General features: G+C 50.9%; 1 protein-coding gene and 1 pseudogene across 1 annotated transcript; both read right to left on the reverse strand.

Annotated features, from left to right (window-relative positions):
• The window catches only part of LOC119696322, a 2,199,709-nt pseudogene that overhangs the window by 639,929 nt on the left and 1,533,185 nt on the right, over window positions 1–26,595 (reverse strand).
• Window positions 642–1,668, reverse strand: LOC119696336 (olfactory receptor 14J1-like). Its single transcript, XM_038126040.1, has one exon. The coding sequence runs from the start codon at window positions 1,666–1,668 to the stop codon at window positions 691–693; it is 978 nt and encodes a 325-aa protein (XP_037981968.1). The 3' UTR covers window positions 642–690.

The following is a 26,595-nucleotide window of genomic DNA, read 5'->3' on the forward strand; positions in this document are numbered from 1 at the left end:
CTGAGTCCTGCCCCTGCCCGCTCAGCCAGGCTGAGATGGACACTGATGGTTTCTGTGCCAGGCTCTCTGAGCCCAGCCCAGCTCCCTGCAAGCTCTGCCAGCTGCCCTGAGCTCTGGGCAGCACCAAGGGCCTCTCCCCAGCCCAGCCCAGCCGCCTCTGGCCCCACAGCTCTGCTCAGGCCAGGCTGCTCTGGCCACTGGCCCCACGGCCTCAGCCCCTGGCAAGGGCACAGCAGCAGCTGCAGCTGCCACAGGACTCAGCCCCAGCCATGGGGGAAGGAGCTTGGCCAAGGCCAAAGGAGGCTCCCTGGCTGCCCTGCTCCCCTCTGGCTATGGTGCTGAGAGCTCTGCAGCCCCTGCTGCCATCCCATCTGCCCAGGCCAGCACAAGAGCCCCGACCTTGGGGCCCTCCAGAGCTGCTGCTGCCCATGCCAAAGCTGGGGCAGCCACAAAGCTGTGCTCATATCTGTTCTTTGCTGCTCTGATGGGGATAGTAAAAAAAAATTTAAGAAAAGATTGTTACCGGTTCATTTATTTCTATTGTATACAATTTGGTACTTTTTATTTACAAGAAATTTCTATGTCACAAAATCAGGCGATAGTATAATTGGATGGAATGTTTGGCATCATGGTTTTGAAAAGAACAGCATCAGAAATGGGGGAAACCTAAATGAAGAGAGATTTGGCATGTCATGATGTGCACCAGGAGCCAATGACAGAGGGAAGCAGGCAGTGTGTGAACACTGAAAAGCATCCAGTCATCAGTCCCCTGAGAGCATTCTTGAGCTCCTGGTTCCTCAGACTGTAGATCAGGGGGTTCAAGGCTGGAGGCAGCACTGAGTACAGAACTGACAGGGATAGATCCAGGAATAGGGACGAAATGGAAGGGGGCTTCAAGTAGACAAAAAATGAGGTGCTGAGGAACAGCGAGACCACGGCCAGGTGAGGGAGGCAGGTGGAAAAGGCTTTGTGCCGTCCCTGCTCAGAGGGGATCCTCAGCACAGCCCTGAAGATCTGCACATAGGAGAAAACTATGAACACAAAAGAACCAAAAGATAAACAGCCACTTACAGCAAAAAGCCTCAGTTCCCTGAGGTAGGAATTTAGGCAGGAGAGCTTGAGGATCTGTGGGATTTCACAAAAGAACTGGCTCAGGGCATTGCCATGGCACAGGGGCAGGGAAAATGTATTGGCTGTGTGCATGACAGCATTGAGAAAGCCACTGGCCCAGGCAGCTGCTGCCATGTGGGCACAAGCTCTGCTGCCCAGGAGGGTCCCGTAGTGCAGGGGTTTGCAGATGGACACGTAGCGGTCGTAGCACATGACGGTCAGGAGGGAAAACTCTGTTGTAGCGCAGAAAACAAAAAAAAAGACCTGTGCAGCACATCCTGTGTAAGAGATGGTCCTGGTGTCCCAGAGGGAATTGTGCATGGCTTTGGGGACAGTGGTGCAGATGGAGCCCAGGTCAGTGAGGGCCAGGTTGAGCAGGAAGAAGAACATGGGCGTGTGCAGGTGCTGGCCGCAGGCTACGGCGCTGATGATGAGGCCGTTGCCCAGGAGGGCAGCCAGGGAGATGCCCAGCAAGAGGCAGAAGTGCAGCAGCTGCAGCTGCCGCGTGTCTGCCAATGCCAGTAGGAGGAAGTGGCTGATGGAGCTGCTGTTGGACATTTGCTGGGGCTGGGCTTTGGGTGCTGCTGTGGAGAAAAAGACAGTGATTAGTTGGAAGAGATAACTATAAGTACAATCAAAGCCATTTCCCATACACCCTCCTCTGTAACACACACGGACACTTCTCTGTGTTTAAGAGTTCTGCGGTTTTCTTTTTAACCTCCCCGGAATCTCTCCTGCTGTTTTTGGGTATCAGAAACCCTCAGCGTTACTGCTGCGCTCTGGTAGAACAGAGGGATTTCCTTGAGGGAAGATGATGAGTGCAGACTGAGGGCAGGTGATCTGTCAGTTTATTTACTGTGGAGTTTCTCTGGGCTATCACTTTTCTAAAATGGAGGATGTTCAAACTCTCACGTTTCTCTTAAGAATCCCCAGGTATTTCTGAGAGCAGATGGATCCACCCTAGCCCAGCTCCACATTTTTAGCCAAGGGCTCATGTTGCTCATTTCACCAACCCTGCAGCATTTCCAGTGTCAGAACACCTCTGCCTTTCCACATCAGTCTTCTAACCCAGAGATGCTCTAGGACAGGTTTGCATCCTGGATTGGAGCTTCCAGCTTGGACTGAAATCTCAGGGAGAATTCCAAGTGTCCTTCTGATGGCACTGGATTAAGGGAGATGCAGCTCCTTCCCTGGCTGCACTGACAGCATTGCCCAGAGCCGGGCACTGGGGACAGCGTCACCCTGAGCCAGCTGTGCCCCCTGCCACAGCCCCCACTGCTGGGCAGCTGCTCCCAGCCCTGTGCTCTGCAGAGGGAACTGGGCCCGGGGCTGCAGAGCTGCCCCACGGCTCTGCTGCAGCTCTGCCTGCACAGGAGGGGCTTCACGCCTTGGACCCCCAGCCCTGAGGGCAGAGGCTTGGCTGGGGGACAGGAGGGAGGGGGCTTGTTCAGAGGGAGGGGCTGAGCTGGAGGGGCTCCTCTCGAGATCTCTAAATTCTCCCTGCCACAGCATTTCTGGGTTTTGTTTTCTCTCATTGCCTGGTCTTCTCTCTGCTTCCTGGAGATTTTCCTCCTGCAGGTGTTTCCCTGGGCCTGATCTCTCTCTGCCAGCACTCACAGACCCCAAAGCTCTGGGCATTCTCCTTGGCCTGACAGAACCCTGCCTGTCTGCAGGGCACTGGCTGGGGGCAGGTTGTGTTTGCAGCTTGGAGAAAGGACAGCTCAGACTGAGCCTAATGGGTCCAGAAAAGGTGATGCTGCTGCTGTCCACGGGCAGAGTGGCTGAAAGCAGGTTAGGGATCTCCTGTGAACCTACTGATCACTAAATGGGACAGTTCGGATCTCTCAGGAACTTGTCAGAACTCATAGTAATAATTCATAATCAACCTTCAATGTTTATCCCCCCTTCCCTTCCCTTCCATTCACCTATAGTAGGAAAATGAATACCTAGTCTTTGGAAATTTCCTCATTTTTATATGAGTCCTTATTCTGGGAATATGCTGTGGCTGATCAGAAGCCCTCAGCATGTCAGAGCTTCATGAGCATTTCTCCTCCCCTGCAGCAGAAATACCCAGAGTTGTACTCACAGGGTCTGTAGGCATTGGGATGTTGCAGCTGTAGGAGATGGCTCCAGAAGCTGCAGCTGCATTGTCCTGCAGCCAGAGGTTCCTGTGCCAAGTGCTGGCAGGGATTCTGCCCCAGGCACTTCTCAGCACCTTCCCAGCCCTGACTGATTGAAGCTCTCTGTGCCTCTGTGCTGTGCCCGGGCTGGCTGCAGGCAGTGCCCCAGCCCTGCTGGGCTGGCAGAAGAGCTGCTCAGCAAGAGAAATGTGCTTTTGAAGATCTTCTTGGTTACCAGGAGCTGCCTCTGTGCCAGCAGCCCAGCCCAGCTCAGCAGCACAGCCACAGCACAAGGACTTTAATGAGCCTCTGGGGCTTTGTGCTCAGGCCCTGAACATCAGGCCCTGAGAGGCAGCTGAAGAAACCTCTGCAGAACTCCAAGTCAGAATCACACTCCAAAGTTTCTTGGACTTTTAATGGGTCCCAGGGAGGGACACAACTGAGAAAGTGTCCCCAAGCCCCAGGCAGAGCAGAGAACTGCAGGCAGTGATGAGAGGTGGGGACAAAGAGAAGCCAAGGCTTGGTGCCCTGGGGCACAGCAGGCTCTGTGCCACCAAGGGCTGGCAGGAGACACCTTGTCCTGAGGCACTGGGGCCTCCTGGCACAGCCCCAGCCAGGCTGGCCACTGGCAGCCCCTTGTCCTGCCCTCAGCATCCTGCCCTAGCCCACATGCCAGTGGCCTCAAGGATCTGCTGGAAGGAGTCCCTGGGGAGCCTTGCTCAGCAATGGCCCTGGGGGCTCCTTCATGCTCCCAGGGACTGCAGGCTTTTCAAAGGACTTTGGGTTTGGCTTTTGCCTTGGAGTCTCTGAGAGGTTTGCACAGTCATGGTCTCCAATTATCCACTGTAATTAGTCCCTGGAGATTCTTTTTCAGTAGCAACATTCAGTGGGACTCATTAATACTTCTGGGTACTTCAGTGTTTTAAGCTACTTGGTGTTTCCCTTTTGATACAGACTCATTCAGAATGATTGTGCCCTCACAGCCTCCAATTATCTGCTTTATTAAATCCCTTGAGAGTCTTTATCAGTAATGACACTCAGTGGGGTTCATTAATACTTCAAGGCACTTCAGTTTTTTTAAGGTGCTTGGTGTTTCCCTTTTGATACAGACTCTGTGAGAGGTTTGTGCAATCATGGCCCCAATTATCTGCTTTAATGAGTCCCTTGAGAGCTTTGTACTGTCACTCCGTAGGGCTCATTAATACTCTGAGATACTCAAGGTTTTTACGGTATTTTGGATTTTCTTTCCACACCAAATCTCTGAGAGGTTTTTTTGTGCCATCCTGGCCTCCAATTCTCTCCTCCGAGGAGTCCATGAGGAGCCTGTGGTGGGGATGGACCTCAGTTGGACCCACTGACGCTTTGAGACACTTTGGGGTTTTCTTGTGATTTTGACTCCTGGCAAGGTTTGTGCAATCTCCTCTCAGGTCCTGGCTTCCCAGGGCTCAGCTCCAAATGCACCATAGGGCTCATTAGGATCAAGCAAGTCCTGACAAACCATGGCCCTGCCTTCATTTCCCTCTGCTCCAGTGCAGTTCAGCAGGAAAGTTTTCCTTTTACAGTTATGGAGAAATATTTCAATGACCTTCTAAGAAATACGTAATCCTATTTTAAAGACTGTACTGTTCTCTTTAGATTTCTCTTTTAAAGACTGTACTGTTCTCTTTAGAGTACAGCTGATTGCAGCATTCTGTGATTGATATTGATCCAAGGTCTCTCCTAAAGAGGTCTGGCCAGGTCAGAGAAGTTTTACCTTGAGAGCTGACTCACTGTGGACAACCTTGCCTCACATTCTCCAGCCCCACGTGAGAAACGGTTTTTACTTTCAAAAATTTAAATGCTTTTGTAAGACCTTATCAAAATACAACAGAAGACTGAATAAAGAAAAGAATACAGTGCTGGAGGGAAAGGATTCAGTCAACAGATGCTCATCTACAAAATGGATGTTCTGTCTTGCATACCTCTAGCCCCTCCCAAAGTTTTGTCAATCGACTCCTTCTTCGCTGTCCAGTGGTGGAGATCACTTTCTTGCAGCTTGATTGGAGGTCAGGTGCTGCCATAGTAACAAGCCCACCCTCCCAAATGCCCCGACTACTGAGGCCATCCTGTGAGAACAATGCAAGGGGGAGGGGAAAGATAACAATGCATCTACCAAACTTCTCTTAACATATACTTTCTATTCACCCCTTAATTGTGAGGGTCAACCATAGGATTACTCATCTATAACAAACCCCCCTTTACTTTTTCTAGAAGTCATTTTGCTCAAACAATTAAGTAAAAAAATTTCTCTGTCTGGTGAATGAGTCATAACAGCATCTGTTGACGTGGGCAAGGACAGTGAGAACAGAAGAAAAAAATCCCAGGTTTTCCTTAGACACAGTCATTTGGAATGGACAAAAGGGCATCACAGAGGTCTGATATGGATTTGACTCCCATCTACCATGCCCCTGTGGTTGTTGCCCATAGTCAGTTTATCTTAGGGGTGAGTACAGAGGTTGACTTGGTTTGCCCGCTAGTCCCTGTTGTATTAAAAGACAGTTGAGGAATGGTAGAGGTCTGCTGTGGCCTTTTGTCCCTACCTTACCATGCCTACAGGGTTGCTACCCCCTGCAGAGCTATGGAGCCTTCTTAGTAGTGAACAAAGGGGCGACCCGGTCTTGCCCTCCTTCCTTCGTCTTGTTTTCCTAAGGAAGCTGTTCCATTACCTTTTACTGTCCCTTGTGTACTTCCCCTCAACAGATGCTGGTAATTCTCACCCATGAAAACAGGAAGACAGTTCTCCAGCTGGTTGGTGGAAGCTTGACTCTGCTTTTTGGGCATTTCAGTGTTTTTCTGGTTGTCTTTCAGTCTCTGCTTGAGAGTCAATCTTGTTTCACCCAGCTTATATGTTGTAGTCCATTCTTTGGGTTCTTCTGCTGAGCCTTTGATTCTGCTGGCATGAGTCCATTCCTGCTCTGCAGTTTGCATGGCTGATTCCGTGGTGAGCAGTGCCTGAAAGGGACCTTCCCACTGAGGAGTTAGAGGCTGATCTCTCCATGACTTAATCATCACTCAATCCCCAGGATTAATATTATGGATTCTGAAATCCAGGGTGGTAGTTTGAGGAATTGCCCCTTTATGCCTTAGCCCATCTAAGGTTTGTGCTCTAGACAGAACATATTTCTTGGCATTGGTTTCTTCTTCCTCATAGGGGGCAACCTTCTGGGGCGAGGTCAGGAAGGGTAACCCAAACATCATTTCATAGGGTGAGAGCCCCAGATCTGACTGGGGTTGGGTTCTAATTCTTAATAAGGCCAAAGGGAGACATTTGATCCATGACATTTGGGTTTCAGTCATTAGCTTAACTAGAGCTCTTTTCAGAGTTTGATTCATTCTCTCAACCCAACCGGAACTCTGTGGATGCCATGGAGTGTGTAACTCCCATTTCATTCCCAAGGCCTGAAAAACTTAAACATTATCTTAGATGTGAAATGAGTTCCCTGGTCTGAATCAATCTTGCTTACCCTCCCATATCAGGGAATGATTGATTCTAGAACTCTTTTACTGACAACATTGGCATTGGCTTTCACAGCGGGTACCACCTCTACTTAATGAGTCAAGTCATCTACGGGCACTTGCAAAAACTTCCACCATTGTATGTGGGGAAGCTCAGTAAAGTTGACTTGGATGTTTTGAAAGGGCCATAAGGCTCATTCTCACCCTCTTCTGGGTGTTTTCCTCATGATTTTCTTGTTCACTTGTTGACATATCACACACCATTCAGGTACTTGCTCAGCTATTCTGAAAATTCCTATGCAGCCCCAGTCCCTTAGAAATTGATCACTTAGCACTTGTGTACCCCAATGTGTTGTTCCATGTATGCCTTCTAGCATTTTCTTGGCCAGGGGTTTATTCAACACTTGCCTCCCATCTGCTAATCTCCAGTTCCTTTTGTCATCTTTCTTGGCTCCTATTTTAAGGAGTTCTTCCTCTTCTGTCCCACGGAATTCAGGGACTTTTTCATTTCTTCATGGGTGTTAATACTTTGATTAGTTTTTTTGTCTCTGATTCAGTTGCATTTTTAGCTTCTTCATTGGCTAAATTGTTCTCTTGCTCCTCCTGAGTTGCCCCTTTTTGATGTCCTTTAACATTGTCTTGGTTTGGAAAGACAGGTGTGTGCTAAGGAAGGCAGGAGCCTGCCTTGAAATGGAGAATGTGAAACCCCCCACCCCCTCGAACTGCTATGAATTTCAAATCAAGGGGCTCTCAGGAAAAAAATATGGGAGCAGGAAATAACAGTTCTTTAATAGGGAAGGAAATAAAAGGATAAAATAAACAATGCAGTGAACTAAAACAACACTGACAGAGTCAGAACACAACCTGACACCCTGTTGGTCAGGCTGTTGGTAGCAGTCCAATTGGAATTGTGGCTGCAGTCCTCCTGGAGTGTCAGGTGTGGTTCTGTTGGAGCAGGGATCCTGTAGAAAGGGTGTAGTCTTCCTCTGACAATCCAGTGGAAGAAGGGGCAGCTTCTGTTCCTCTGGGAAATCCAGTTGAGAAAAGCCGTGCTGGTGTTCCAGAATCTCCAGATTATATCTGGGTAGGAATGCTTGGCTCCTCCCTCTGGGCGGAGCATCTCACAATGGGATGCTATGGTTCTTATCAGTCATGCAGTGACATTCGATAGCCTGTTATCAGCAGATGTTCCCTCCTGAGGGAGGAGTGATTGTTGAAGAGATATGGAAAACTGCCCACTTGGCAAAAGACAACTGCCATACCGATGGTAATAGAACACATCTTGCCTTGCAATCTGCAACATTGTAAGTGCCTTTGCTGGAGAAATGGGGCAGAAATGCTGCTCTCTGAGGGGCTTGAGTGCCTTGGATAGGTGAGTCAGTCAGATTTCCAAATATCCGTAAGTAAGGTTAAGTCACAAGGTCTAAGCTAAGTCAAGTGCTTCTAAGAGTTGCTCTTTTGCTAAGCTGTTAAGTTTAATTTAAGTTATTAGCTAAGTGAAATATTGTTAATGTTATTCCTCTGTTAAATTGCTAAGTCATAGGTTTTAAGATGGGTTTAATACTGTTAAGTGCTGTTCTTTTGCTAAATTGTGAAGTTGAAGGCATCAGTTAAAGTTATGGTATAAGTTAGGTCCTGTTAAGTTTGACCTCTGTTAACCTTTTTGACTCTCTTCCTTTTATCCTTGCCCTGACTGTCCTTGTGACACACACACACACACACACACACACACACACACACACACACACACACACACAGAGGGACAGTTCTCTGTTCATTTCTGGTTTGATTGCCTGGATTTGGTTTGGTTTTCTTGTTGCTTTGTTTCCCTGGTGTCTCTGAAGTGTCCACTCAGGAGCAGAGTGACTCTTGCCAAGGAACTTTGCTGTGCTGTTGCTGAATATTAAATCTGTTTTTTGCTGATCCCTTGCCAAGGATTTTTTCAGCGCTCTCAAGCCCTGGTTCATAACAGGGTGAAGGAGCCCTGGCCCAGGCTCTGGCCCTGAGGGACTCGGGGACACTGCCAGGGTGTCCCTGTCCCCATGTTCCACCACCCCACAGCCTTGGCCCCTTGTCCCCATGTAAGGCTCTGGGGTGGATCTCGTGGAACATCCTCTGGGGGAGGTTGCGACGCTGGGGGTGAGAAGACCCAGGGGGACAGGGGACCCCACTGTGCACGAGCAGCGTTGGACTGCTCTGGGGGGAACTGTGAGAAGCGACTTGGGAAGAGTGACCTCCCCAGTGACTTCACACAGCACCTATGATGTCACACAGCCCTCCTATGATGTCACACAGCCCCCCCCGTGTGATTTCACACAGCCTTGTTATGATGTCACACAGCCTCCTGCAATGCCATACAACCTCCTGTGATGTCACACAGCCTTCTGTGATGTCACACAGCCATCTCTGTGATGTCACACAGCCCCCTATAATTTCACACACCCCTCTGAAATATCACCATGATGATGTGATGTGATTCAGCTGCTCTGTAATGTCACAAAGTCACCATGTGATGTCACTGTCTCTTCTTTGATGTCACAGCCTGCTCTATGATCTTACACAGACACCTGGTGATGTCACAACCCACTCTCTGATGCCACAGAGCCACCCTCTATGGTGGCAGTATCTTCTCTATGGCCTCACACCCTACTCTTTGACATCACAGCTCTGTGATGTCACAACCCCCTCGGTGATGTCACAAATCCCTCAAGAACTCAGTTGCATTGAAACACTGAAGTTTCTTGTACTATGAAGAGATCCCTGTTAGGGACACAACTGAGAAAGTGTCCCCAGGTTCCAGCCAGAGCAGAACACTGGAGGCAGTGATGACAGCTGGGGACAAGCAAGGCAAAGGTGTCTCTGGTGCTGAGCAAAGCTGGCTGTGTTTCAGGAATGCAAAGGGCCAAGGCCTGAGCCCCAGCCCCTGGCAAGGCAGATCCTGTCCCTCCCTCCTTGCTCAGGGCTCTTCCCGGGATGGGCACTGGCATGTGGGGATGTGCAATGCCAAGGGCAGGAGCATGGGGCGGCCCCTGCCAGGCTGCTGAGCAGGGACAAGGAGGCAATGAGGCCCCAGGGCTGCAAGGGTCACTTGTCCCCTCGTGGCCTCAGGCCCAGGGCCAGCAGCCATGGCCCAAGTGCTGCCCAAGTTGGCTCTGGCAGGGCCTTGCAGCTGCTGCCCATCCCTGTGCCCTGTGCAGCCCAGGCTGTCCCACGGTGTCCCCGCCCTGCGCCTCTGTCCCTGCAGGCTGTCGTCATGCCCCGGCTGCCCCACCTGGCTGGCCCCTTCCTTTGCTGACAGCTCTTCATCCTGCCTGCCTCTGCCTGCCCACACAAAGCCTTGGGCTGCTCCAGGCTCCTCCTGGGGGACGTGTTGCACCACAGCCCTGCTCTGGGAGGGAAATTCCTCTCCTCTTGTGTCCAGTCTGGTCCTCCCCAGCTGCATTTGTGGTATCATTTCTGTCTCTGGCCCTTTTCCACTATGGAGAAAAAGTTCCACCATTTCTGAATCCACCCTTCAAGCCCTGCCAGGCCACTCCTGTTCTGTCCTCAGTCTCCTCACAGCTGAGCCCAGGCACATCAGCCTCCATGTATGGGTTATGTTCTTGAGGCCTGTAAACCCCAGCCTGGGAGATCTCTGGGCCCTCTCCAAGGTGTTAGAGATGAAAACATTCAGCTCATAGTCTAAGAAAATCACCAGAGGCCAAGGCCAGGCAGAACTGTCTGTCCTGGAAGCTTTTGTCTGGGAGCAATCCTGGGATAGATGGAATTTTGGCGGCCAAATTCCAATTTCTGCCATGGCCCCTGGATAAGAAGGCCAGTTCTTTTCCATAGGAAGGAAGGCACAGAGCCCTGGTGCTTCCAAGGCAGATGAGATGCTACCACCAGAGGGCAAGGCCAGCCAGAGCTGGCAGGCTTTTGTCTGGGAGATACCCTTGCATACAGGAAATTTTTCATGGGGAGTACCAAATTTGTCCATGGGCATCTGAAAATAGAGACAGTTCTTTTCCATGGGAAGGAAAGCATGGAGCCCCAGTGGTTCATGGGCAGAGGAGAAGCAGCACTTGACATTCCAAGATCAGCTGGACCTGTCAGGTCGCCTCTGAGAGGCCAAATCAGCCAGACCTGTTCCATGTTCCCTTGATTCCATGGGCCCACAGTGTCACCATGGTCTCCATAGGAAGGAAACAACCGAGCCCCAGTGTTGCAGGGGCAGATGAGGGGCAGTCACCAGAGGCCAAGGGCAGCCAGACCTCTCTGTCCTGGCAGCTTTTGTCTGAAATCAATCTTTGGATAGAGGGGATTTTGCCTGTGGGATCCTACTTTTGGCCATTTCTGCATTGATAAGAAGGATGTATCTTTTCCATAGGAAGGAAAGCACAGAGCCCATGGGTTTCAGGGCCAGAAGCAGAGAGAGAAGGCTCCTGAGAGGCCAAGCCAGGCAGACCTGTTTGTCCTGTCAGCTTTTGTCACAGAGGAGTCCTTGGACATACAGAATTTTGGAGGTGGAATCTCAATTTTGGCCATGGGCACCTGGTCGAGGTGGATGGTTTTTCCCATAGGAAAGAAAAGCATGAAGTGCAAGTGTTTTGGAAGAAAATGAGAGGAGACCACCCATGGACCAAGAGAGCCAGACCTGTCTCTCCTGACATCTGGGGGAAATCCTTGGACACAGGGCATTTGGGAGGTGGAATCTCAATTTTTGGGTACATGGATAGGAAGAAGAGTTCTTTTCATTAGGAAGGAAAGCCCAGAGTGCCAGTGTTTCAGAGGCAGATGGGTGCCAGCCCTCAGGAAGCCAAGGCCAGCCAGACTTGTCAGTCCTGGCAGCTTTTGTCTGGGAGCTATCCTAGGATATAGGGAATTCTGGAGGTGGATTCCCAACTTTGGCCATGGGTGCCTTGATGTGAAAGGTGCTTTTTTCCCATAGGAAAGAAAAGCACATGGTCCCAGCGTTTGAAAGGCAGATGAGAGGTGGCCCCTGGGTGGCCAAGGCAGCCAATTCTGTCTGTCCTGGCAGATTTCATCTGGAAACAATCTTTGCATATAAGGAATTTGGAGGAGGAATCTCAATTTTGGCCATGGACACCTGGAGGAGAGAGACAGTTCTTTCCACAGGAAGGAGAGCACAAAGCCCCAGTGCTCCAGGGGCTGATGAGCAGCAGCCCTCAACATGCCAAGGGCAGCTGGACCTGTCAGGCAGCCCCCAGGTGGCCCAGCCAGCCAGGCCTTGAAGCCCTGAGAGGTGACCTAGGACAGAGGCTAGACAGTGTTACAGGAATGAAGTAGGGATTTATTAAAAAGGCCTTCAAAGGATACACCTGGGGCAGTACAAGAGCCCGGCCAGGGCTACACCCAAGATGGACAATGGGTCATGAGTCTTCTATAAGTTTTGGTCCATTTACACATTGAGGTTAATTGTCCAATTACAGCTTCAGGTTATGAAGTCACATCCTCCCAGATTGCTCCCCTCAATTCACTGTTGTTTACACCTTTTGGGCCTGAAGCTGAAACGGTGTCCATGGTTCTCGGGCAGGGAAATTATTGTTTTGTTTAACTACACTGTGAAGAGAACTTGCTGACACTCTGTATGAAGTTCAGAGTTACAGACTAGTGCAGAACAGAATCTGGAAAATATGAAAGCTAAAACGTAAGGCATCAGCCTGTTCCATGTTCCCTTGGCTCCATGGGGACCCACAGGGTCACAATGGCTCCTCCGTGACACTCTGGGCTCCACTGTGTCACGCTGGGCCCTTGGTTCCTTGGGAGTCACACAATGGTCTCCTTTCATTCCACAAGGTCCCCAGAGTGTCACAACTGACCCATGGCTCCATGGGGTTCCGTAGTGTCACCGTGGTCGCTGTCAGAGGCTGGATGAGATCCATGTCTGAGCACCGGGATGCTCGGAATGCCCGTGTGGGGCCAGGGCCGGGTCAGGCCTTGGTTTGTGGTGGGACAGAGCCCTGCCCCCAGCCCTGGCCTGGCACAGCTGTCAATCACACAGCAGGGGCTGTGTAACCCAGCTCTGATTGGCTGAGCTGTCAATCAATCATGAACTAGCAGCTGGTTCTAATTAGCTGGTGTCTAATCTGACTCTGATTGGACAAGCCACTGGTAGTTCCACCCCAGGGGCGGGCCCATGGAGGCACAGGGAGTTAAAAGCCGGAGCACGAGGCCAGCCCATGGTCTGGATCCTGCCTTCTCCTGGGTATGCTGGAACCTGAGAAGTTGGTACCCATGTGTGTGTCTTTCTATTGATCTTCTTCTGTCTTTTTATTGTTCTCTATTTCTTCTCCTTCTAATCCTACTTACCTGGGACATTTTTGGGTGACTTAACATCAAAAGTGTTAATGGTTTTTAGGTTAAATGGGCTAAGCTAATGAAGTAAACACTATGATAAGAGTTTTATGTTGAAGTGGATGTTGTAGTAAACCCTTTGCCAGAGTTCCTTGATTCTCTATATTTTGCCAGTAAAATTTGGTGTCATTTTGACCTCTTGGCTCAGTTGGTTAGAGCATGGTGCTGGTATCACTGAGGCTGTGGGTTCACTCCCTGTGTGGGCCATTCACTTAAGAGCTGGACTTGATGATCCTTGTGGGTCCCTTCCTACCAAGAATATTCTTTGTGTCTGGCCATGTTGAGAATATCTGGTTGGTGTTTCTCCTGTGCACCGAACTCAAGGAAAGGAACCTTTGGTTAGCCCCAGCATTTCAGTGTTCTGGGGTGTTGCAGCCCTGCAGGCTCACAGTGGCCTCTTGTTTCCATGAGGCCCCACAGTGTCGCACTGGCCCCTCAGTTCCATGGGCCCCAACAGTGCTGCAATGATCCCCTTGGTTCCACAACTTCCCACAGTGTCCCACTGGCCCCTTGGTTCCATGAGGATCTGGAGTGTCACACAGGTTTATGGCATTTGTCCTTGCTGCCCCTCACATCCCACTGCCCCACAAACAGCCCCGAGGCACCCGTGAGGGACAGGCCCTGCTGTGCCAGGCTGGGCTCAGGGCTTGGCCTTTCTGCTTCCCCCAGCCAGCCCAGGCCCTGCTCAGCATTGCAGTTCCCTGCTCAGAGCCTTGGGCTCCCTGCATTCCTGGCCTCAAGGCTCTGCTCTCAGCAGTCCCTGGGGAGCCTTTGGCACTCCCTGGCCTCAGTGGGGCCCCAGTGATGCTGCAAGTGACTTGGAGTTTTGCTTCTGACTCCTGAGCAGCTTCTTGAGCCTTCTCTCAGTGCCTGAGGATGCAAGACTAAGCCCCTAATCCATCTTGAGGCTCAATAATTTATAGAAAGCCTTCAGGGGCTCATTCTCTTCCTTCAATTGTCTTCAATTCTCCAGGGCTTGTGCAGCTGACTGGAGTCAGTTTGGAGTTCTTATAAGGATGAAGATTTCAAAGCACACCCCATGACTTTTTCTTTAATCAACTGAGTATTTTTTTATTTTCCAGTTCAGAGAAGAGCTGATAGAAGCATTCCCCAGGTGATCTTGATGCTGAATGTCTCCTTAGGAGGTCTGGGCATGCAGAAGAATGAGCCCTTGGAGGGCTGGCCCTGTTTGGACAAGCTGCTCCTCACCCGCAGCCTCACCATGTCGGACATGGCCCAGCTGGCACTGACATCCCTGTGCCCTGCAGCAGAACCTTGTCCCCTGAGCTCTGCAGCTCCATGGCCCAGCCCATTGCACCATGTGCCACCTGCTCTCCTCAGGCCTCTGCCTGCACACAGGCCCAGGAGAAGTTTTCCTGTTGGGAAGGAAGGCATGGAAAAGCCTGAGCAGGTTTCCTGAACAACAAACCCCACTCAGGAACCACCTGCTCAGTCCAGGCTGCCTGGAATGGTGTCACCTTTCTGCAAGGGACAGTGTGAGCAGAAATGATCTCTGGCAGCAGAATTCTCTGAGTCTTGCAGCTGAATTCTCTGTCCCTGTTGTTTCCCTGCATCTCTGTTGCAGATGGAAGCTGCTGGTGCCATGCTCACCTTGAACCTCTCTCTGGAATGCAAACAGATGTTCCCAGGTGTGTTGAGCAGAATTTGCTCAATGTTTCTACAAAACTTTTGTGTTCTTCATGGAGCAAAGGAGCCATTTTGGCACTGAGGTGGTGACGTGGAAGCCAGGAGTCAATTGTGACTCTGGGGTCCCATGGAATCAAGGGGCCATGGTGACACCAAAGGGCCACGTGGATCCAGTGGTCCATTGTGACACTGTGGATCCAAGGAGACCATGGAGACACCCCCGGAACCTCCTGGAACCAAGGAGTCCATGGTGACCCAGCATGGAGCCAATGATCCATGGGGACACTGCCCATCCAAGGAGGCCATTGTGACACTGCAGAAGCTCATGGAGCCAGGGAGGCCATTGTGACACTGGAGAACTTCATGGCACCAAATATCCATGGTGACACAGCAGGGCATCATGGGAACCAAGGAACTGCTGTTGGCAGTGCGGAAACTCATGGAGCCAGGGGCCCTTGTGGCACTGCAGAACCAGCACAGCTGCTGGACCTTGTCCCCTGGCCCTGCACAGCTCCTGGGGAGGCATGGCAGGAGCAGCAGCCTGGGAGCCTGGGGAATGCCCACTCTGGGATCCATGGCACACACTCCCAGGGTCTGGAATTCCAGTTGCCATCCAGGAAATTATGTTCCTGCCCTTGAAGGCGAAGCTCTAAAGATGGACCAAGAGCCAAGTGGAGCAAGATCTTACAGTGGCATTTCACTGCCAGCCTTCATAACTTCACCCATGGTTGCTGTAGCTCGTGGATTGGGAATTAAATCGGGGTAGGGTTTTTGGTGGGAGCTGCCCTGGGTCAAGAGAGGCACTGAGAGAGAAACAGAGCAGGCAAAGAGGGGCAGGAGAGAAAGGAGGACACAAACACAATCAGCTGAGAAGGTGGCACTTCTGGAAAGCTGTTCTGCTTTTCCAAGAACCTTCTCCACAGTGATGTTTGCTCTTTTGTAGAACCTTTCCTGGAGAATGAGGTCGAGCTCCTGTCACAAGATGTGCCACCACCTGCAGCTTCTCTTGGCTTTCTACATTGTGTGTGCAGCAGGACTCTTGCAGCCAAGCAGGACAAAGGTTTGGAGAACTTGGCAACTTGTGCTTTCTTTTCCTGGTGGACTGGAGAGTTGTGCCATGGGTAAGGTTTTCATTGTTGCTGTTCTAGGCTAAGAAAACAGGAGGTGGTACCAGGAATTGTTAGGCAATACAAGCCTGGCTGGATGCAGAGAAAGAATCTCCAGAGCCTGCAGTCACAAGTGGAGAGTTGTGTGATACTCATTTAGACCTCTCAGGGGACATCTTGAAAATTATCTGGATGTGAAAATGCTCTGACAGAGAGAGTTTATTTTTGAGGTCAGTCTAGATGATTCCACATCTGGTGCCTTGGTGCATAAATGAAGAGTACAATGAGTTCATGAGAAGCACCAGAACAAGCTGGACCTCTCAGAGCAGCCGACTGAAAGAATGTAAAAGAGAGAAATGCAGGGAATGACTTGGTGAACTTTTTCTGGAAGAAGGGTGATTTTTTCCTAAGAATTTCGAATCCTCTGCCTTTGTCTTTCTGAAAAAGGCCATTGCATCCCAGATTGCCCATGAAGTGAGAAGCCTGAGCTTGTGGAAGTGCCTGAAAGATGCCCTGTTCCTCTGCAGGAACACTTGGGCTGGAACAGGAGCCAGAGCCCTATCTGGGGAAGCCTCCTCCGAGCTGGAATTTGTGCCATGCTGGGAGAGGAGGAGGAGGGGGAGAGCGCTGGGCGCTGTGTGGCAGGAGCAGGAGGTTTGGGCTGCAGGACATTCCGTCTGCGCCGCTGCCCTGCAATGGGCGGCCGTGCCCGGGGCTCTGGGCCTGGCCCCGCGTGCACTGAGCTCCCTGGGCTGGGCTCAGGTTCCTGCTGGGACTGGGCAGAAGCTGGGCTCAAACTGGCGTCAGCAGCAGTGCAAAACACCTCTGGGCATCTACGTTTCCTGCTGCTGGGAAGAAGCAGGGAAGCGAGTCGAGAAGTTCTGGTTTCTGTTTCTCCTGGTGGATTTTTTAATTTAATTCCACACTGTGGAGGCAATCTCTGTGCTGGCCTCTGTCAGTGTATTCTATTTCAAGGGCACCAGCAACAGGGCTGTGGTTGAGCACTGTAAATGTGGCCTGTGAGGCTTTAAATCCCCTTGCCTTAGTGCTGAGGGGCTGGTGGGCATTCCAGTATCTGCTGATCTTTATGCCCGTGACAAAAATACTGGCTTGGCTGTCATGAAGGCACCCTGGGTAGCACTAACTGAAAGAGGCGCTTGAGGTTTTGTGGATAAAATTCAGGTGGCAAGCAGAAGAGGACCAAGAGCAGCCATGATCTCCAATTGCCAAGGCAAAGGCACCAGCAGCCTCCTGCTGTCAGCTGAGGGTGAGTAAAACAGTGCTGAAAACAGTGCTGGAACCGGATCCTTTCTTCCTCTGAGGGCTGGCTCAGGGCAGCACAGGCGGGCCCTGAGGAGTCAGGGCTGTGTGTGGGTGCTTGTTGCTCTACTCCAGATTTCAGCTGGAAAAAGCCCTTGGGAGCCGAGGCAGGAGCAGGTGGGAAGGGGCCGGCGCTGCTGCTGCTCCTGGCCGGGAGCCCCGGCTGGGCTGGGCCGGTGCCCCCTGCGCTGCGGCTGCTGCTGCTGCCAGAGCCGGGCGGGACTCGGGGACAGGGAATGGACACGGGGGGACAGCAAAGGCCTGGGGGCTGCAGGGATGGTGGCGCTCGGGCCAGCGCCAGCACAGAGCTTCAGCCCGCAATGAACCCAGAGGGAAACGCTGGGGAAAGGCTCCATTTCAGCCTTTCTTTACTCATTGGTGTGCAGGGACTGAAATTAAAGGAGAACAAACAGGGCCCGATCCCTTCTCCTTTGGGAGGAACCCCATGCCTGGGGCTGTGAGGGGTCATGAGGGGCTGTGAGGGGCTGTGGTATGCCAGGCACCTCATGGAACCAAGAGGCCAGGGTGGCCCAGCAAGGTCTTGTGGAACCAAAGGGACCATGGTGACACTATGGAACCTCTGGTCCATTGTTACACAGCAGCCACAGCCGGGCTGCAGAACCAAGGAGATCATTGTGACACTGCACAAGCTCATGGCATCAAGGCGTCCATGTTACGCTCCTGAACCTCATGGAACCAAGGGCCCATTGTGACAATGTGGAACCAAGGAGACTGTTGTTGACAGTACAAAAGCTCGTGGAACCCAAAGTCCATTGTGACATTGTGGGGCCACATGGAACCATGGAGAGCATTGTGACACTTCAGGACCCACTGGAACCAAGAGGCCATTATGACACCATGGGGCCTGGTAGAACTGAGGGGCCCTTGTGACCCTGAGTGGCACCATGGAACCAAGCAGAGCACTGTGACACTGCAGGGATCCGTGGAACTGAGAACTCGTGTGACAGTGAGGAGCCCAATGGAACCAAGGGGCCATTCCGTACTTCAGGGCTTCATGGAACCTAGGTGCCGTTGTGACACTGCAGAACCAAAAGAGACCATTGTGACACTGCGGGGCTTCATGGAACCAGTGAGAGCATTCTGACACTCCGAGTCCCCATGGAAACAAGGGGCCATTGTGACACCACAGGGCCTCACAAAACCAAGGCAGCCACTGTGAATCTGCAAGGTCTCATGGAAACAAGGGGACAGTGTGACACTGCAAGTTTCCATGGAAGCAAGGGGCCAGTGTAACACATCCAGGCCTGGTGGAAGCAAGGAGCCATTGTGATCCTGGGGAACCCAAAAGAACCAAGGGCCCATTTTGAGACTCTGCATCCTCATGGAACCAATGGGCCATTGTGGCATTGTGCAGCCCCATGGAAACAAGGAAACCATTTTGACACTGCAAGGCCTCATGGAAGCAAGAGGCCAGTGTGCCACTGTGGAGCCAAGAAAGCCATTGTTCTATCACTGGGCCTCATGGAAACAAAGATCTGTTGTGATCCTGCAGGGCCTCATGGAACCAAGGAGTCATTGTGATGCTGCAGGGCCCCAAGGATCCATAAACATGGAACAGGTCTGTCTGGCTGGGCCTCCTGGGGGCTGCCTGACTGGTCCAGCTGACCTTGGCACGTTGAGGGTCTCTTCTTATCAGGCTCTAAAATCCTGGAGTTCTGTGCTTTCCTTCCTGTGGGAAAGAACTATCCTTCTCCTCCAGGGATTCATGGCTGAAATTGGGATTCCTCCTCCAAATTGGATTCTATCCAAGGATTATTCCCCTATGAAACCTGCCAGGACAGACAGCTCTGGCTGGCCTTGGCCTCTTGGGGGCCACCTCTCATCTGCCTTCAATGCACTGGGGGCCTGTGCTTTTCTTCCCATGAAAAAAAAACATCTTTTAAGTCCGGGCATCCATGGCCAAAATTGAGACTCCACCTCCAAAATTCCTTCCATGCAAGGACAGCTTCCAGACAAAAGCTGCCAGGACTGTCTCGGTTCCCTTGGTTTCCTGAGGGCCAGCTCTCATCTGCCTTTGAAATACTGGGGCTCTGTACTTCCCTTCCCAAGGAAAAGAAACTTCCTTCTTGTCCAGATGCCCATAGACAAAAGTGGGGTTTGGCCTCCCAAATTCTGTCTATCCAAGGATTCCTCCCTGACAATAGCTGTCAAGACAAGCAGGTCTGGCTGGTCTTGCCTCCTTGGGGCCACCTCGAGTCAGCCTTTGAAACACTGGGGCTCTGTCCTTTCCTTCCTGTGGAGAAGAACTGTCATTCCAGTCCAGGAGTCCATGGCTGAAATGGAATTCCACTCCCAAAACTCCCCATCTATCCAAAGGCTGATTTTAGAGAAAAGCTGCAGGGACAGAGAGGTCTGGCTTGCCTTGGCCTCTGGTGACAGCTTCTCATGTGCCTTCAAAACCCTGGGGTTCAGTGGTTTCATTTCTGTAGAAAAGAACTGTCCCCCTTGTCCAGACACTCTTGGCCTCAAACAATTGACCACTATAGGGACACAGGAGCTCTGTGCTCAGTGGGGTGGAGACCGAGGACAGCAGAGGAGAGCCCTGGGAGGGACTGAAGGGTGGATTCAGAGGTGGTGGATCCTTTGGACATAGTAGAGAACAGCCAGAGAAAGGGTCCTGCCCTTGGCATTGCACATCCCCACATGCCAGTGCCCATCCCGGGAAGAGCCCTGAGCAAGGAGGGAGGGACAGGATCTGCCTGGCTAGGGGCTGGGGCTCAGGCCTTGGCCCTCTGCATTCCTGAAACACATCCAGCTTTGCTCAGCACCAGGGACAACTTTGCCTTGCTTGTCTCCAGCTGTCATCACTGCCTCCAGTGCTCTGCTCTGGCTGGAGCCTGGGGACACTTTCTCAATCCTGTCCCTGGCAGGGATCTCTTGAAAGCGCAAGAAACTTCAGTGTTTCAATGTAACTGAGTTCTTGAGGGTTTTAAGACATCACTGGGGGGGTTGTGACATCACAGAGCCGGCTATGATGTCACAGAATAGGATAAAAGGCCATAGAGCAGGCTCTGTCATCATAGAGGGTGAATCTGTGGCATCATAGACTGGGTTGTGACATCACCGGGTGGCTGTGTAAGATCATAGAGCAGGCTGTGACATCAAAGAAGAGACAGTGACATCATAGGGTGACTTTGTGACATCACCGAATCTTTTGTGACATCACAGAGCAGCTGTATCACATCACAGGGGGATATCTCAGAGTTGACTCTGTGACATCACATGGGCTGTATGACATCCTTGGGCTCTGTGTGACATCACAGAGATGGCTGTGTGGGATTACAGCATTACAGAAGGCTGTGTGACATCACAGGCAGTAGTATGACATCACAGAGAGTGTTTGGCATCATAAAAGGGCTGTGTGATATCACAGGGACTGTCTGAGGACACTGGGGAAATCACTCTGCCCCAGTCCCCCGTCCCTGTCCCCCCCCCCCCCCCCCAGTTCCCCCAGTTCCCCCCAGAGAAGTCCAATGCTGCTCATGCACAGTGGGGTCCCCTGTCCCCCTGGGTCCCCCTGCCCCCAGTGCCGCAGCCCCCCCAGCAGTGTCCCTGTGTCCCCCAGGGTCAGAGCCTGGGCCAGGGCTCCTTCACCCTGTTACAAACCAGGGCTTGAGAGCACTGAAAAAATCCTTGGCAAGGGATCAGCAAAAAACAGATTTAATATTCAGCAACAGCACCACAAAAATCCTTGGCAAGAGTCACTCTGCTCCTGACTGGACACTTCAGGCACACCAAGGAAACAAAGCAACAACAAAACCAAACCAAATCCAGGCAATCAAACCAGAAATGAACCGAGAACTGTCACCCTGTGTGTGTGTGGCACACGGACAGTGAGGGCAAGGATAAAAGGAATATGGTCTAAAAGCTTAGCAGAGCTCAAACTTAACAGGACTTAACTTATATCTTAACCATGACTGATACTTAAACTTTACAATATAGCAAAAGAACAGCACTTAACAGTATTTAACCTAACTTATACCCTATGACTTAGCGATTTAAAGGAGGAATGACACTTAACATTATTTAACTTAGCTTATGACTTATATTATACATAAGAACTTATGAAAAGAATAACTCTTAACAGCATTGAACTTAGCTTAGACCTTGTGATTTAACCTCACTCACAGGCCTGACTGACTCAGCTATCCAAGGCACTCAAGCCCCTCAGAGAGCAGCATTTCTGCCCCATTTCCCCAGCACAGGCACTCCTGTGTGCACACAGACACCAAGAGTCAGTGCAAGGCACCTGTGAGAAATTCTCCTGAGGGCAGGAAATGCTCACTGTGGATGCTTTGGCATCTCCCCAGCAGGTGAAGGGTTGAGCCTGGAGGAGTGGGGGGATTGGCCCAGGCTCTGTCGCTGTTCAGGGATCCCCGAGTGCAGCAAACGGGAGAGTTCCCGGCTGGGAGAGGCCCCACTCAGAGGGAGTCGCTGGCCCAGGAGAGCTCCAAGGGGCTCCTTTTGGAGCGCTGTTTGTAGGACCCCAAGAGAGGGGCTTCAGTCCCAGCAATGGTTCATCCTGGCCGCACTCGGCATCAACAGCTTTCTTTGGCAGTGTGAGAACAGGGATGTTGTGGCCAGGGAACAAAACTGAGGGAACAAAAGCAGTTCCCAGGGCTGCTCCTACAGAAAGCAGGAGCTCCTTGGGCAGCAGCAGTGCCTGGGGCAGCCAGTGTTTGTGATGAGCTGCAGAGGAGCTGAGCCCAGGGGCTGCTGGCCAAGGCCGAGGCCCAAGGAGCATTTCTCAGCTGGCAGGGCGGCCTGAGAAGGGGAGGGGGGAATGCAGCAGCACAGGGCCCATGGAACCAAGGGAGCATTGTGACACTGTGGGGCCCTGTGAGACCAAGGGACCATTGTGACACTATGAGGCCTCATGGAATCATGGAGAGCACTGTGACTCTGCTGGGCCTCGTGGAACCAAGGGAGCCCTATTGACACTGTGTGGCTCCATGGAATGCAGGGATCATTGTGACACTTGGAGGCCCCATCAAACCAAGGGTTCATTGTGACACCACGGAGCCTCATGGAACCATGGAGGCCATTATGACACTTCAAAGTCTCATGGAACCAAGGGGCCATTGTGACACTGTGGGCACAATGGAATCATGGAGGCAATTGTGAAACTATGAGGTACCATGGAATAAGCAAAACATTGTGACACTGTGAGGTCTCATGGAAGCAGTGAGACCATTGTGACCCTGGGGGCCCCCACAGGACCAAGAGGACCATTGTGATACTGTGGAGCCTGGTGAAACCAAGAGGCCTGTGTGACACTGCAGGGCTGCATAGAACCAAAGGTCCATTGTGACATTGCAGGGCCTCGTGTCATCAGCGGTACATTGTGACACTGAGGGCCTCATGAAACAGAAGAGTCATGTGATATTGTGGAACCTGGGCAACCATGGAGACCATTGTGACACTGCAAGGCCCCATGGAATCATTGGGACCATTGTGACACTGCAGGGCCTTATGAAACCTAGAGGCCACTGTGACACTGTGGGACCCCATTGCACCAAGGGTCCATTGTGACACTGCAGGTCTTCTTCTAATCAAGGGGCCATTGTGACACTTCAGGGCCCCATAAAACCAAGGGAACACAGAACAGCTCTGGCTGGTTTGGCCTCCCCTGGAATGCCTGACTGGTCCAGCTGACCTTGGCATGTTGAGGATCCCTTCTCATCTGCTGCGGAAATTCTGGGGTTCCATGCTTTCCTTCCTATGAAAAAGAACTGTCCTTCTCCTCCAGGCACCCATTGTCAGAATTGGGATTTCACCTCTCAGTTTCCTTATATCCAGGGATTGTTCCAATAGGAATATTGCCAGAACATGTCGGTCTTGCATTGGTTTCACAAGGGTCATTTCCCATCTGTCTCCAAAACATTGGGGAAGGCTCCATGCTTTCCTTCCGATGGGAAAGAACTGTCCTGCTTCTCCCAGGCGCCCATGGCTGAGATTGGGATTCCACCTCCAAAATTCCTTAAATCGAAAGACTGCTCCCAGACAAAATCTGCCATTGCTGACAAGTCTGGCTGGTCTTGGACTGCTCAGGCTCTCACCTGCCTTCCAAACACTGGGGCTCTGGGCTTTCCTTCCTATGGAAAAGAACTGTCCTTCTCAGCCAGGTGCCCATGGCCAGAATTGGGGATCCACCTCCAACATTGCCCATTGTGAGAGACTGGAGTAGATTGTTGGCTGGAAAGATTTCATGTGTGAGGGAGGAAGGGGCAGGTCCAGCCTTGCCCTGCCCTGGAACCCCAGTGTTATGTTTGCCCAATTATCCAATCACAAATAAAAACCAAACAGAATTAAATGTAGCAGCAATTTTAATGAAGTCATTTAGAATACATAAAATTGAATACATTCAAAATATTGACAATATAATTTGGTTAAAATGAGGAATAATCTGGTTCTGATAATGACGCATAAGTAAGAAAATTACCGCGGGGTACGGAGTGCGAGGGCTTTGACACCCCTGCCACCTCACGTACAAGGTCATCAAGTTACAATTCCCCTTTTTATGCTGTGTGCCATCACCATCTCCTCCCATTTTCAATTCGTCACATTCGTATTTCCACTCTCATCATCACCATCATCACGCATGTGCCACCATCCCTTGTAGGTGGTCGCAGCACTCTTTGGGGGTCGTCTGAGGAAGGCTTCTCCTCTTCCTCAGGTGTCCTTTATTTCACCTTTGCATTACACATGCACACCAAGCTGGTATAGTATGAGCCAAAACTAACATTATATGAGCCAATGCCATGTTCTAACATTAAAGCAATAAATCTCATCAAATTATCATGTTCCTGATTTCCACCCAAGTTTTCCCTCTCTTTCAGATAAATTTAGTAATAGTTATCTCTTACTCTTTCTTGCCCTGAACATCTGCAGGAGAAAGGGGGAGATGGACCCCTCCCCTCCCGTCTTCATGGCATTTCACTTTTTAACCATTTTGTTATCTCCAAATAATAATTACTGTATCAATATTGATTACTGTTTCAATTTTGTCAGCACAAATCACACCTATTTATCACAATTAGATATTAGGAAAAAGCTTTTACTGAAAAAGTGATAAAGTACTGGAATTGTCTGCCCTGGGAGGTGGGGGAGTCACCATCCCTGGATGTGTTCACAAGAAGACTGGATATAGTACTGAGTGCCATGGTCTAGTTGAGATGGTGTTAGGGCATGCGTTGGACTTGATGATCTTCAAAGTCTCTTCCAGCCTTGTGATTCTGTGATTCTGTGCTTGTGTGACATCACAGAGCAGGTTGTGACACCATACAGTAGGCTATGACATCGCTGGTTTACTGTGTTACATCACAGAGCAGGCTGTGAGGCCACAGAGAAGACTCTGCCATCGTAGATAAGGGCTCTGTGCCATCACAGAGAAGCTGTGTGATGTCACAGAGAAGGCTGAGACATGACAGAGTGGGTTGTGACATCACAGAGCTGCCTGTGAAATCCCAGAGTGTGGGAGGACAGATTGTCAAGAGAACAGAGATAGTGCTGCAGGCTATCTTGCTCCTGATGAATTGCAGCTGGACTAATTCCAAAGAGTGGGAAAAGCCTTGCCCTTAATAGGATGTGTTTTACAAAGGGTGGGTTTATAAAGGAGTGGGTTAGCTGGCCGAGAATCAACTGCAGTCTGCAGGCTGTGCTGTGGGAAAAAGAGCTGAGCAGTTGTGTGAGGGGCAGCAAAGGGAAGATGTCGTGTGAGGGAGAGACAGGCTCATGTGGTTGTGCAAGGGACAGGAAAGAGTTAGCTGGTGCCACAGAAGGAAGAGAGAAGGAGTCAGAAGGCTGCATGGAGTTGCCTGAGGGTAGTCTACAGACAGCAAGGTTTGAGAGTTTTTAGATAATAAGGGGCTGGTGCTTGGGTCATGACTCAAAGTCACACATGGGGGAAGGACCCAGGAAGACCAAGGGGTATTTAAAGCTGACCATGAGGCAAGCACACATCTTGACCCTACCTCCTCTTGGAATTTCTATCTGAACACTGCTGGAATCCAGGATGTGGCAGCTGTGTGTGTGCCTCTCTGTGTCTTTTTTTGTCTTTCTCTCTTTCTGTGTCTTCTTCTAATTCCCTTCTCTTGCAAATTTTGAGTAACTTGAAATTAAACAGGCTTAGAATTTGCGATGTTGAATGGGCCAAGTTAATGCTTTGGGAAGTGTTCTTTGTTGATTGAATGTCATTTAAAACCTTTTCCTAAATTTTCTCTTATTTTCTAAAGTTCCCAGTAAGGTCTGTTTTGTTGTTTTGAACAGCTGAGAATCTCCTGTTGGTATTTCTCCAGTGAGTCCAACTCAGAGTACAAAAATCATTGTAATTCCTTTGAAATGTCTCATTGAGAGAGTCTTTTAGTGGATGGGATGCCGGAACCCAGGGCACAGGGAATATTTCTCTGCCTGCTCTGAGGCATCCTGACCCCCAGGGAAGCACTGCTTTTAACATTTGCCCATGGAGAGAGCTTCCAGGACTTTGGGATGGATTGGAGTCTACAAGTGTGTGAAATAGATAATAGAGAATAGTGTAGTTTGTCACAGGGTAAGAGATTTAGAGTTTGGGGATTTTAGTGTAGAGGTAGATAGGAGACAAGATGGAGGATCTGGGGTGTTGTCTGAGCTGCTGCTTATTCATCTACTCCATTTTCTGCAGTGTTGGTGGCACAGGGCGATTGGTTATGGGAATCCACAGGGCAGAGGTTACGTGGACAGACAAAGGATTAGTTATTGGTAGAAAGGTAGAAATAAAGTGCATTTTTAGTGTTAATTGGGGAAAACAGCTTTAAAAGACCTTAAAACTGTACATCTTGTGATCATTTTTGCTGTACTTTCTTGTGTGCTAAGTCTGGTGCAGATGGCGTGCCAAACTTCTGATAAGATAACAATAAACAGCAACCTGGAGACCAAAAAAAGTCCTGTGCATCTGTCAGTCCTGGCATAGAACTGTTAAAAGAGGTTTCCCCCCATCAGGGGAGCAACGGGGGCCCAACAAGGGGGCAGCACACTTGATCAGGAGCCCATGGCCAAAACTGGGATTCCACTTCCAACATTGCCAGTTGTGACAGACTAGAGGAGATTGTTGGCTGGAAACATTTTGTGTGTGGGGGAGGAAGGGGCCGGTCCAGCCTTGCCCTGCCCTGGAAGCACAGCACTGCCCTGCCCTGGAAGCCCAATCCCCCCAGAGCCTCTATCCCAGCCCAGCAGTGTCTGCCAGGCCCTGGCACAGCACAGGCAGTGCTCCACAGCCACCTCTGCAGCCCCCAGCCCAGCTCCTGAGGGACCAAATGAGCCCAAGGCCCACCTGGGGGAAGGGCCCAGGAAGACCAAGGGGTACTGAAGGCTGAGCACAAGGCAAGCACACATCTTGACCCTACCTCCTCTTGGAATTTCTATCTGAACACTGCTGGAATCCAGGA

Source organism: Motacilla alba, unplaced genomic scaffold, assembly GCF_015832195.1.
Source record: "Motacilla alba alba isolate MOTALB_02 unplaced genomic scaffold, Motacilla_alba_V1.0_pri HiC_scaffold_28, whole genome shotgun sequence".
NCBI lineage: Eukaryota > Metazoa > Chordata > Aves > Passeriformes > Motacillidae > Motacilla > Motacilla alba.

Excerpts from the sequence above, each read along its gene's own strand:
- LOC119696336 (XM_038126040.1), bottom strand. The coding sequence starts at position 1,668 with ATGTCCAACAGCAGCTCCATCAGCCACTTCCTCCTACTGGCATTGGCA.